At 37.9% G+C, this 12,752-nt stretch overlaps 1 protein-coding gene across 4 annotated transcripts in view; it reads left to right on the forward strand.

The window, feature by feature from the left end:
- Positions 1-294: 294 nt before the first annotated feature.
- The window catches only part of UPK3A (uroplakin 3A), a 31,836-nt gene continuing 19,378 nt past the window's right edge, over positions 295-12,752 (forward strand). For 2 of the 4 annotated variants that reach the window (XM_085233016.1, XM_085233024.1), the window contains exons 1-4: positions 295-476; positions 638-793; positions 3,369-3,648; positions 4,844-4,926. In XM_085233016.1, coding sequence (XP_085089142.1) covers positions 422-476; positions 638-793; positions 3,369-3,648; positions 4,844-4,926 — 574 coding nt within the window. In that variant the 5' untranslated portion in view covers positions 295-421. Of the gene's footprint in view, positions 477-637; positions 794-3,368; positions 3,649-4,843; positions 4,927-5,353; positions 5,487-6,333; positions 7,319-12,752 lie in introns of those variants that run through there. The other 2 variants (XM_010716442.4, XM_010716446.4) reach the window with 2 other exon arrangements.

Raw genomic sequence — 12,752 nt, forward strand, 5'->3', positions numbered from 1 at the left:
ACGGTTGCCCATATTTAAAATTCTGAATCAGAATCATTTATGATGTTGAATTGAAGGTTTTGATGTTCAATCCCAGAATTTCCGTACACAAGAGATTTCAAAAGCTTTTAGACAGAGAAAGGTAAAGAAAGTAAAACACCTAACAATTACGCACATGGGAAAAACCCTCTCTGCTTATGGCACTAAGCAGAGCTAAGATGCTGCCCACCACCAGGTAAAAATTATACAACACCCTACCTCAGCTGGATGCTTGTAAGATCTGGGATGATTGGCACTACCTGAGAAGGAGGGTGAAAAGCATAGAGGGAGGTGCTAAGAATGGAGAAGCTTGTGGAAGGGAGTGGATATAGGAGATCTTTAGTAGGGGCTACTTGCCAGTGTTATTTTTCTTTTTGTGGCAGGTGTTCAGGAGAGCTCAGGCATGCTCAGCCATTGGGTTGTGTTATTCCTCTGCTGTTTGGGACAGCTTTGTGCAGGTAAGTGGTACTTAACTCAAGTCTTTTCTCTTGCTCCTCTCTTTGTATCTTTGTTTTTGTTTTTGGTTTTTTTTTTTTTTTTTGCTTTTTCTTCAAGCTCTTTCCTAAGACCTGTGTTGAAAAAGATTTTCCAATATTATTTTGGCAACTTTCTTTTCCAGATCAGAGCATGAAACCTCAGCTTGCAGCCCCCCAGCTTGCAATAAACAATCCCACTCTCACTACAGTTGCCTTAGAGAAACCTTTCTGTACGTTCGATAGCTCACTACATCCAAACAAATCTTATGCCATCTACTTGTATGTAATGAAAAGTTCAGGTAAGTATCAAGCATTATTTCATCTCTAGAAATTAACTACATTATATGGCCATTGCATGCTATTCTTCAGAATTTGATGGGAGCAAGTATCAGTGGAAGAAAACAGAAAAAAAGGAAGCTGTAAGTTACATGTAAGCTTGACCTCTGGTCTCCGTTTTCTTCTAAGGTCTTACTATAAAATAGCTATAGGAATTCCATGGGACTGATTAAAGCTGTGTAAGCTGACTCTCTGTAGGTGTGGAACAGCACTATCAGTTATAAATAGTTTGCCCTGATCTTGCTAATGAACCCAAGTGGATCAAAATCTGATACTTTCTCTAAACGTGAATACCTTGAATAAAAACCCCAAGTCCTCTAAGTAAATATGCTGAGAGAAGATGGGTAACCTCTGCTGTTTGTTTTATAGTTAAGGTTGCATAGACCTAATTTATTTGTAACTAAGACAAGTTACGCTCATCTTGTGAGCAAAGATGCCCGGCACTTGGGTTCATTTGTAAAATTAATTTCATCATTGCTTGGCAATGAATCATTGCTGGCCATGACCAAGAGCTTCCTTCACTGCTTCCTGCTGTTCTGGCCGACTATACAGACTGCCAGCTAGAGATGCTCCTTAAGCTGACAGGAATGAATGACTTTATAACATATTATTGCTCCCAAATGCCATCTGCAGCTTCCTTTTTTGAGGAGAGTTCTTGTGGGGTGGGAGGGAGGAACAGGTCAACAGCTCAAAAAGGCTAAAACTTGCACTGCTGAGTAATGCTATTTTGGAAAAACGAGTTTTCTTCATTGCCTTGGACTGGTTGAAACCTTAACCAGACACACTGTCTGATACAGCTACCAGTGCAATTATGAATGTGCTGCCTTTTGAGATTGTTCCCAGTAATGAAGTACACCTCTTTGTCTGTCTAAAACAGATTGCAAGTACATTATGTGTATATAAAAGGCTACAATGACCTGAAAGCAGTTATAACTGCAAATATGCATCTGGATCTGACATTTTGTGTTAGAAAAGACATCAGCCACCCTGTCTCCTATGGATTCTGTGGGAAAAGCTTTCTAGAGATGGATGAATCTCGACAGAAGAGGTTTCATAAAGAAAAACCTCTTCTGCTGCTTTTAAAACAGGCAGATGCAGACTTGTTTCTTGGCAGAAGTGGAAGGAATTCTGTTTGGATTTTTTTATGGTCTGCAGAAAAGCACATTGTCTCACTCTTGGTTGCACTTTTGAGCAGGGAGAGGCGAAATTTTATATAATTTGATTTTCTAAACACCTTATGTTCAGCTCTGCTGGCAAGGAAATGCATTGTGAAATACACAACAAAACTAAGTGCCTAGTAAATTTCTGAAGAACGAATGTAACCTTTAGGTCTACTCTTGCTAATGACACTATCAGACTTGATCTACCTAATAAATTTAAAAAGCAAACAAAAAAAACTGCTTAGAGAATAGCTCACCACAGCCATGCTGAGGGTTACTGAAAGAGGACACTGGGAGAGCAGGGAGACCTAGGTATAATTATTCGCATTTAGGGAAGACAGCCCCAATAGCTCATGTCATGGCTAGTCTTCACTTTCATGTTCTTGACACTGTTCAAATAACTTGAGCACTGTCTCTGAAGCCAGATTTTGAACCCTTATCTTTCAAAACAAACTTAATTTTGCATTGTATCATACCTAAAAACTTCTCATGGTCAAACAGTTTCAAGAACTCTGCTCCAGGAGCACAGCAGAATGCTTGCGAACTTAAGTAGTTCCCAGTACACTGCAGCTGCAGAAAAACTGGCAATCCTTCAGCGCTGACAGCACTGAACAATTGGAAAGATCTCTCAGATTAAATTAACTCTCAGTTGCAGAGCTTGGGAGCATCTCTTGACACTTGTGCTTTGGCTTTGCAATAGGAAAAATGTGAGAGTTGGAACTGAACTTTTTAAACGATGCTGTAGAGTTGGGTGCAGATGTATAGTTGGCTTGAAGACATGAAGACTTTCAGACTTTCTGTCATGTCATCTGGAAGCATTAGCATGCCTGGCTGGTCAGGAATGCAGATACTGCATCTGCTCATGTATTTCCTACACACTGGTCTGCATATTGTGATGTTCTGGGAGGTGCTATTGTATGACTGAGGTCTCAGGGTTTCTGCTCCACTAGACAGCTTTGTGGCTCTATAGAAACTGCCTTGGCAGTAATATCAAATCAGAAGTGGCAGAACTTCTGGATGCTTTTTGGAGCCACATGAGGTAGGGGTGAAAAACAGTCTTTGCCATCACGGTCTGTCAAATCCTTGAAAAGAGGAAATGAGGAAAAAGGAGATTCCTTGAAAAGAGGAAATTTGGGAGGGTTGTAATGAAAAATATTGCCTGAGATACGTTGTATATGCTTCCTGGTTTCTAAGGAACAAATGTAAATAGCTTTGACAACAGATGAAGAGGAAGCAGTAGGATCACCACACAGACTGTTAGCAGATATTTGGCTTCAGGTGTTTTGGGGAAGAAGAGCAAGTTGTCAACTAAACAAAAGATAAAGGGAAAAGACTGCACTAGTTCTAACAGCCTTGTTAAAAACCACCTCTCCTGCAGCAAGCACAATAAGCTCTGTGGTAACTGACAGCAAAAACAAGCCACTCGACAGCACATTCCAGCAAACACTTGGGGGAAATCTTGGACCTTACAAGGCTGCTTCATTCGATGTACCCAACTGTGTGTCACCCCCCAAGCTTGCTGATGCAGGTGACATCAACAAAGTTTCCGATGTCCTGAAACAATACCTCTTCAGAGTTGGGGACGATGGGACTTGTTTGTATGACCCAAACTTCCTAGACGTCTGCAACCCACCTCTTGCACCAGACACAACATACAGGTATAACTCTTATTTCTTACAAGGTGATTGCTGCTCTTAAAACTCAATTAAGAATGAAAATCTACTCTCTAGAGTTCCCTTTTGATAGTATGATGTGAATTATCAGTACCTAACTGGAGGCTGAAATGCAACATTGCAAGGACAGTTACGAAGAAGGCTTGACTTTGGTCTACCACCCTGCAGATCGTGCCCTATGGTGCTCTTGCAAGGGTGAGCTCTATTGGGTTAAATCCATGGGTCAACAGGAAAACTCATGTGTGAACTTCTGGATCTATACCTAAATTGGAGCAGATGATTTAGGGACAGTATCTGACCAGAAACTGATGGAAGAAGTTTGAAGAATGAAGTTGAGAATATTCACCATGTATTTTGTGTTAGAGGGGTCTGCCAAATAGCAGACATGAGTTTGGCCCTGCTTGATTTGTTTTGATGGGATTCTGGGAAGCCAAAGTTTTCTGCAACGTCCTGCTCCAGGAAGGTCTCAATGTAATTGGAGACATCGCAGTAAGGGCCAGGCAGCTAGCAGGCTTGTCCAGCCCCTGCTGTCTGTTGAAACAAACCATCTGGGGAGCATGAGCACACTCACTGCTGTTACCCAAGATACTGGGTTTTGCTGTTATCTGCTATTTAAAAGCTGTAGTAAAGATGGCAGCCATATGAAGCTGTATCTTCTGTAGAAACTTTTGCTTCTGAAACAAAATACTCTGGGATCTTTTGAGAAAACTGTCTACCCTCCTCTGTCTCCAGGTATTTATTAAGACTCAAACTATTGTAGAATGGAAACTGAATTCCTTTGTCAAGTATTTTGTTGGCCTGTTTTTTCAATGCTTTTCCTATCAAAGAAAGTGCCAAAGGTTTCTGTTGTTGGACAAAATCTTTGACTTCCATATGGAAATCAAAACCACTTGCTGCTCTAAATAGTGAGGCTTTTCATAAGGGAATAGCAAACTGGGAAAAACTAGTTTTGGAAAGCTAATACCTGCCAAGGCTCATAAAAATGGAGTGCAAACTCTACATGTCATAGCACAGAACATTTCTTCTATTAATACTATTTGTTCCTTATAAGGTCTCTGAAAATAGTTATCTTTCACTGTTTCTGCCTAATGCTTCAACCAGAAACTGGAGTCTGAGTAGCTAATCTACAAAAGGAAGCTCAAATTTTGAAATACCTAATTTAATGCTCTCTTCCCCACAGGTTTAAATACGTGTTGGTTGATAACATTGAAGGTATCGTGAAAGACCAAACTCTTTGGTCTGATCCAATCAAAACCAGAAAAGGTAAGTAGTTTTGCTCAGGTCTTCTGAAGTAGCTTTGTTTGCCTTAGGACATTACTGATTTCCTAATGAGCATTGTCTAGTATTTTTCTACAGCTTTCATAATTCTGTCAGCCTTTCAGTACTGGAGTAGCAAATATGAGATAATGGTCTGCTTCTTTTGTGTACTTTAAAACTTTGATAAAATTTGTGCATGTGATTGCAGACTTGATGCCTGTTCATGTAATCAGGCGTTGCCAAAATTTCTAGGTAATACAGATATTTGTCAAGTTTATAACTTCAAAATGCTGACACTGAGTCTAAAGCTTCTTCACCATAAATCACCTAGACATCAGTTTTCCTCTCCTAAATCACCTGCTTTCCCCCATTTAGTAAGATTGTACGTAGCGAAAAAATGATTCCTAGGAACATTCTTTCCATGGTTTTCTAGCTAAACTTCCCATGAAAATTGATATTTGGCCTGGTCGAAGGAGTGGAAGCATGATCGTCATTACGTCAATTCTAAGTGTGTCAGTGTTCCTTCTGCTTGCTGGCTTGCTCGCTTCTGTGTTTTCTGCTCTTGTGTAAGTACTGCTACACCCTGCAACTTCTAGTAGTAGTACCTAATCCCCTGACAATCAGCATTCTTTCCTATGGTTCCATGCCACTGTTGCTAGTGGTGCTCGATATGACAGACCAGATGATATCCTTTCAATTTTGAACCTCTTATCAGGGGAAAAGGAAACTTTGTCAAATAATCTTCCTTACCAAGGCTAACTGAAATCAACAACTCTTGTAATCATTACGCATGCTAAAACGGTCAGACTTCAGTATGGACTGATGAAAAAAAATAAAGCCTATGCATTGTTTTACAGCTTTCCATCTATGTAGAATTTGGAAACTGTCTTAGGGGGTTTATGCCTTCATAGTGATCATATAGTGTTTTAATTAATGCCTGCTTGATTTTAATTGATTCAGCTCTTCCACAGAATAAATAAATTACCATTTTGAATTAATAACTGAGGTTTTATGGTGCTGTATAACTGAACAAGTCCATGCATGTTCTCAGCTCTTCCATACCTCCCGCCCCAGGAAATCAGCAAGGCCAAACTGATTTCCAAATTGGGGAATGAACTAAATTTCAGAAACAGTGGGTTTCAGGGATGTTGAAACCTCATTATTTCACTTGAAAGTGATGGCAGAACTCTGTATTCAGTCAGTTCTGTCAAGCTCTTGGATTAAAAATGTGGAAAGCAAAAATTGCACTGGCACATCATAAACAAATAATAAACAATGATTATTTAAAAAAAAATAATCTGTAGGCTTCTCTGATACTAAATGTTGTAAGTAGCAATTGGCCTTTGCAAAATATACTGACAATAGGCTCCACTCAGTATTGGAACTTACTGAATTCTTTCCCATGACCACTAGGGAATCAGAAGATCCTTCTGCAGAGACAAAGGACACATCTGGGACTACTCAACAGAGTGAACTGAGACCACAGCTGAGCTCTGAGTGAACAGTCAGGTTCAAGTGAATTCTGGAAATAAAGCTAAAAATGTGCCATGCTCTGCAGAACTGACTCTTCTACCAAGCACTGGCCCCCTGCTACAATATGCAACCAACTGGGCCTGTACAACACAAACAAAAAAAGGACTGTTTTTTAAGTCTTACAGTGGATGATATCCTGTCTTGTCCTAATAAAATTTTACTTAGGTGATTGCCTTTTATAGCACACGTCATGTGCCTGTTCTGAAGATGAAGGTTTGTGAGATCCTTCAGCTTCAACATTCCAATGATAAGTTGTCTAGCACACACTCACATGTGGAGTAAACATTACAGCAGACATGATCTGCTTCTCATGTTCAGATGAATATGACATAGCCATTGGAGTTTCAGCCTTTCTCTATATAGAATCTGCTGAAGAATTAAAGAAAAACTGACTGCTTTAGAAAAAAATGTTGTAAGACAAACGTAGGGATTGAAAGGTGGACAGTAAACAGGGTCTTCCTTCCTCAACATTTTAGTGACTATTTGTCATGCCTTCAATTTTTTCTCTTCTTTCCAGAAAGGAAGAAACTAAGTTCCAATTACCCTGCACATAGCAGAGTAATCCTGACCTCGTATGCTTAATTATCCTCAAATTGTTTTGCAGAAATGGTAGCTAATAAAATTGCTTCAGATTTCTTCAGAGCTAAGTATAATTGTTTATGGACTGGTAAAGGTGTTATACGGCTTTGATGGAAAAGCATAAGTATGTTCACAGCTATCAGGCTTAGCCTCACTTTCTGCCTTTTCTTTATCTTAGGCAGCAGCGTCTTCACATTTTACTATCTATTCTGGTGGGGGGCTTAGAGATGACTCTTTGTGTTATGATTTATTGGTGATTAAAAATAAATCTTTGCACCAGGTTTAAGTTATGTACTGCTTTTTTTTTCTTTTTTTTTTTTTCCCCACTAATACCAACTTGCAACAGGTTTGTCTCCATAAATGATTAATAAGGATTCATCTTCAGAGTCCTCTTCTGTATGTATGAGCAACTGTTCTACTGTAATTACTGGTGATGAGCAAAAAGCTCTCACTAGTTATTACTGATGTTCTCCTAGTTTATTATTACATTAGATTAAACTGTCAGGGTAACTGCTCTTTTTTGACACGTGCCTTCTGGCTAGAAATGGATACTCAAGTACCAGGAATAGTTTGGGTTTTCTTGTTTCTTTCTATATTTAAATTGGTGTCTTGCTGCTCTAAACACCATTCTGAGGTACTTTCCCATTCATGTATTGAATCAAGGGACATCTGGAGAAAATTGCACATCTACAACTCATACTGTCATGTTGAAAATTAGAGTGTATGAGAGATCCTTGTACTGTTCGTCTCCCTTATAAGCCCAAACAAGTACTTTGTTTTCAGAAGGCTGTAACTCCTTGCTCTGACCCATTTGAAGAATTGGCTAACAGTAGGATCATTAAAATGAATGAAGCCAAGTAAGTTTCCTTTCAACTGCAGGCAGTAAAAGCATTATATTGGAAGCCATATCAGTTAATTTTATTACTGAAATAACTTCTTAATTTTTTTAAGAAAAGTTGCATGAGACTGTCAGCACCTACAGCTATCATTTAAAACTAGAATAATCCAGTTTTGTTTTCTGCCAGTATCTTTTCAGACATTCACATCAAGCAGTTTATGTCACCCAACAAAAAACTGGTTTTATTCAGTTTAATGCCTTTAGTAGGTCTAGGGGAATAGCTTGCTTTCGTTTTTATGCTTCCCTTGCATCTTTCCTTCAAAAGATTTTCACTTTGCCTGATTTCTTTATGAAAATTTTTAGAATGGATGCTAGTTTTTTCCTCCCTCACTACTTAACTGGAATTAATTCTGTCTCAGACACTCCTATATTAGCATTCATACATGCTCTGGATTATTTTTACTTAAGATTTTCAAAACTTTTCCAGTGTTCAGAAAGTCTTTGGCAAAAGAATTCCGCCTTCTTAAAGCTCCAGATCTTATGACATTTCTTCCTCCTCAAAGAGAATGAAAAGAAAGAGAAACTCTAACATGGTTCAGTTCTTATCAGAATTTCCTCTTGAAAACATGAAAATAACATGACTAAGACTACTTTTTATGAAACTCCAGTTTTAGGCAGGAAGAACTGTGCTTGGAACAGCCTCAGATTTTCACAAGTTAATGTATGTCAAGTGCCTATTTGTTTTACTGTGAACCATATTTCAGGACTGTGCAAAGATAAAATGGCAGACAAGATGAATACCAGAACAGAATCCCAATTAATTTTGCCTCTCTATGTGGTATTTTCATTAATCTAAATACTGACTTTTCCCCTCTGCTTTTGTCTCCTCACTGAAGAGACAATATGAAAATTTCTGTTTGGATCCTATCAGAAGTATGTCCTGACTTTCATCCTGGTCACACAGAAAAAGCATAAGGTATCAATTATTACTAGCATTTCTTATGTATGCCGGTTTAAGAAAGAGAAAGGTTGAGGGACACTGATTTTGAAAGGACTGCAAAAAAAGACCACATCAAGCTTTTTCAGGAGTTGTAACCAAATCTGGCTCCATTTTTGCTCAAATATGATATAGATAAAACAAAAGGATGTTTTCCAACACTTACATATGTTTTCATTAGAAATATCAACAGAAATGAAATGAAATGGTTGTCTAGGTACTGTAGCTGTTAACATTTCTAGGTTGAGCTTAAGTTCTGTCAATATTGCACATAATGACTGTGAACAAGCTGAACTTGGAAAGCTCTGAGACTTTGACCATACCTGCTGTTCTGCACAGAGGTGAATGTAATCCTAATGGATTTAGGTTACCCATAGTTTTGAACTCCATTTCTGGTATCTTTTATTTGGTTCCTGGTACTTCTCTGGGTCAAGTTATGTAGAAAAATTAGTGCAAGGAAGCAGTTACGGTACACATTTTCAGCTGTACTCTAGGTTGAGATTTAAATGATGGACAAATTACATTAAATTATGTTTGCATCACTTATCCCAGTATGCTCTCTGCTGAGGTCCCAGCAGAAATGTTGCCTTAAACTTGCTAGCAGATGGACTGACTGCACTGAGATTCTGTACAATTGAAAGCTGAAGTTCTGCTATCTTGCATTCCTCAGTGGGTTTGTTGTCTCATCCCTGTTAGGCTGTAAATTCCCCAGGATAAAGACTATCTTTGGGTAAACATACCAGCACTCTATATTGCTATTTCGCAACTGGATATATTGCAATGCACAACTATAATGCTAATATTGACAGCAAGTATAGATACTCCAGGATAGAGTTCTGCCTTTGCAGAACATAAATATCTAGGAGTTTACATGGTGAAGGCACCACTTTATCCTGTGACATTACCACAGAATCACAGAATGGATCTAGTCAAATCCTCCAGTTATGGGCTACATCAAGCTGTTCAAAGCCCCATCCAGCCATCCTTTAAACACTTCCAATGTTCTTTTTGATTGCAAACCATAGCATGTCATCTACTCTCATTCAATTCCTCAACATACAGCATCAATATTTGCACATAATGCTTCGTTTGCACACCTCAAGTCCTAGACAAGTTTTAGTAGTGGTGATGAAAATCAAACACCCTAGGCCTGTCTTTTCTGTAGAAATGTTTCCAATATCACAGTCAGTATTAGAAAACTGAGGTTATTTGCTATCTATCCTTCCTCAGGCCTTCTAAAGTAACAAATACTCCAGGAAAGATGACTTATTTTCTCTAAACAAAGTCAATGGTCATTATCTGCATTATTGCTATATCTTTATTGATATAAAGAGTCTGTAAGTCTCCCTAAAAACTTCAGTGTCTCGTATACAGAAAAAACTACTTCTATATAGGATGGATTTTGCTGCATCATTGTCTCATGGACTGAATCTTAACAATCTCTCACGTGTGCTAGAGTAAACTGAAAGAATATAAATCTAGTCAGAATATAAATCTAGTCAGAAGGTATTGTTCCTCATATCTAAATGATAACGACTCATTATATTCATGCAATAGCCTTAATTCCAGATAATATTCTCAATCCCTTCTTTACATAATCGTGCACAATATTTGGAAAAGAAAAAATGGATGTAACACCAACAGAAGAATACTACTGCTCTGCCCTACAAACTGTACAAACTCAGCTCAAGCTTCCTCCATTGACAAAGAAGTTACTGAAAATTATATGCATCAGCATCTTCTCTTTTCTTTTTTCCATATCTTCCTTGATTTTTATTTACTGTACTTATTTATTTGGAAGTAAATCTGTCCCTCTTTCCAATGATGCAAACTCAACCTCTCAAATGTTTGATAAGCTAGGCTACCTCCCCCTCTGTGCCTTGGAATAGAGAGAGCTGTTCAGGTTAGACGGTGTCTCCAAATATCCCTTTGTTACTTTGCCATTTGGGTTTTATAACATAATACACACCATACTGCTATTTTGGAGTGTTGCAAATGGATGTTGTAACTGAAAAATTGAAATGCAGAGGATGAGCAAATGGTAATAATCAGTTTAATATACTGTAGCAGTTCCTAAATACCTAGTTCTGTGTGTCTGTTGGTTCTGATTATTTAGTTTAATGTTTCTTATTTTTTTATTTTAGATAGTCTGGATACATTCAGCTATAAGATATATTGATCTTTCAAACTGCGTCATAAAAGCACATCTGCTGAAGAATGAGAAAGGAATAAGAATATAATCATTAAGGAATAAGAATAAATCTTTATAAGTCTGGTACTTTACTAATAATGGTATTTTTATTTTGCCTGAATACAGGAACTTCTTTCTTCCAAGGTAGCTTGTAAAAGTATGTATGGAATAAGGATGTGCTGCAGTCTAAGTGTTTTGCCTAGCTCAGGCAGAATTTAGCAGTGTATATCTGAAGGCTCAAGAGCCCTTGGAAGAGTTTTCCTCATATTTCCCTGATGAAAGAAGGTAAAAAGGATGGTTGTTTACAATATCCAGTTCCACATCAGCAGCTTCAAGACTAAAAGTTTATACACAAGTACACAAGTGTGTATAGGTTTGCCACTTCTGTTCACCTGAATAGCTTAGGACTTTAATGTGTGATAGAGATGGCATTGTAATCTAGGAGATTGATGTTTTTGAGGGCAATGCTTCATTTCCTGGTTTAGCTTAAGCTAATATTTTTAGACAAGATCTGTGAGTGTCCACATTGTTCAACTGTTATGACATTTCATTCTTGCACCTAATCATGTGATGCTTCATGGACAAAAATGAAGTACCAGCTGATTTTTCTTTTAAATACCTCTTTTTATGACTTTGAGGAATTATATATACATTCTTTGAAACATTGCAAATTCCTTCTGGATGAAAGGACTTATGTCCTTAATGGTATAAGTAACACTGGGATAGACTCTTCCACACTTGCCAGTATAATACCTGCCAAATCCACTGCCTCTCCATTTTCTCTGCATTTATACAAGCATAACTTAGCAGCAGAATGTGTTCCAGAACTGTAACCCTTTCTCAAGAAACATCCCCACTTACAAAGGTTTGAAACCTCGTGCACAGTTGGATTCAGTTTATGTTCAATTTCTTCTTCTGCCTACTGGCATTAGCACAACTGGCCATAGCCCAGCCAGATCACACCAGAGAACCAGAGCCACAGAACATCACTCTGCAGACTCACTGAAATTGTGATCTGCTCTTTGCAGCCACAGGAGAATCCCAGCGTTTATCTTAAATTTGGCATAAGGAAAAGAATTCTCAGCTTAAATGTCAGTAAAGATTCATGCATTATTGATAGTATATGAGGCAATTATAGTAGAATATGATTGAAATAACACCATGTGTTCTTATATCCTTCTCAAACCTTAGTTTAATAAGGAGTTTGAGCCTGAACATAGTTTTAAGCAAGAGGTTAGAAAACAACTTTAAATACAAAGAATTCTCACAAAAAAATATATATTGTTGTAGTCTGAAATGTGTTTTTCACAAAAGGAAAAAGGAAACTGAGATGAATATGCATACATTTCTGTTGCATTGTTGTTTTGAACACATATTGTTTGGGTTATTTTTTACATTTGTATTTTGAATGGGTGAGGGGCAGAAATAATTTTCTAACCAGCAGAAATAGAGATGGTATACTTGTTTTTATTAGATGTCCATCACATGTTTACTTGGAAAAGAATTTGCTCTAGTGATGCCTTTTACCTTTAGTATTGCATCTTTTTGTCTAGTTGCAAACAAAATTATAGCAACAAGAATGTTTATTTCTTAGACTATTCATATTCCACAAAATATCCTTCCTTTGCAGTTTACACTCAAACACCATCAAAGCAGCAGTAAGACTCCTGTTTACTCTGTTAATTTTTGTGTTT

Source organism: Meleagris gallopavo, chromosome 1 (assembly GCF_905368555.1).
Source record: "Meleagris gallopavo chromosome 1, MGAL_WU_HG_1.1, whole genome shotgun sequence".
In the NCBI taxonomy this organism is placed as follows: Eukaryota; Metazoa; Chordata; class Aves; order Galliformes; family Phasianidae; genus Meleagris; species Meleagris gallopavo.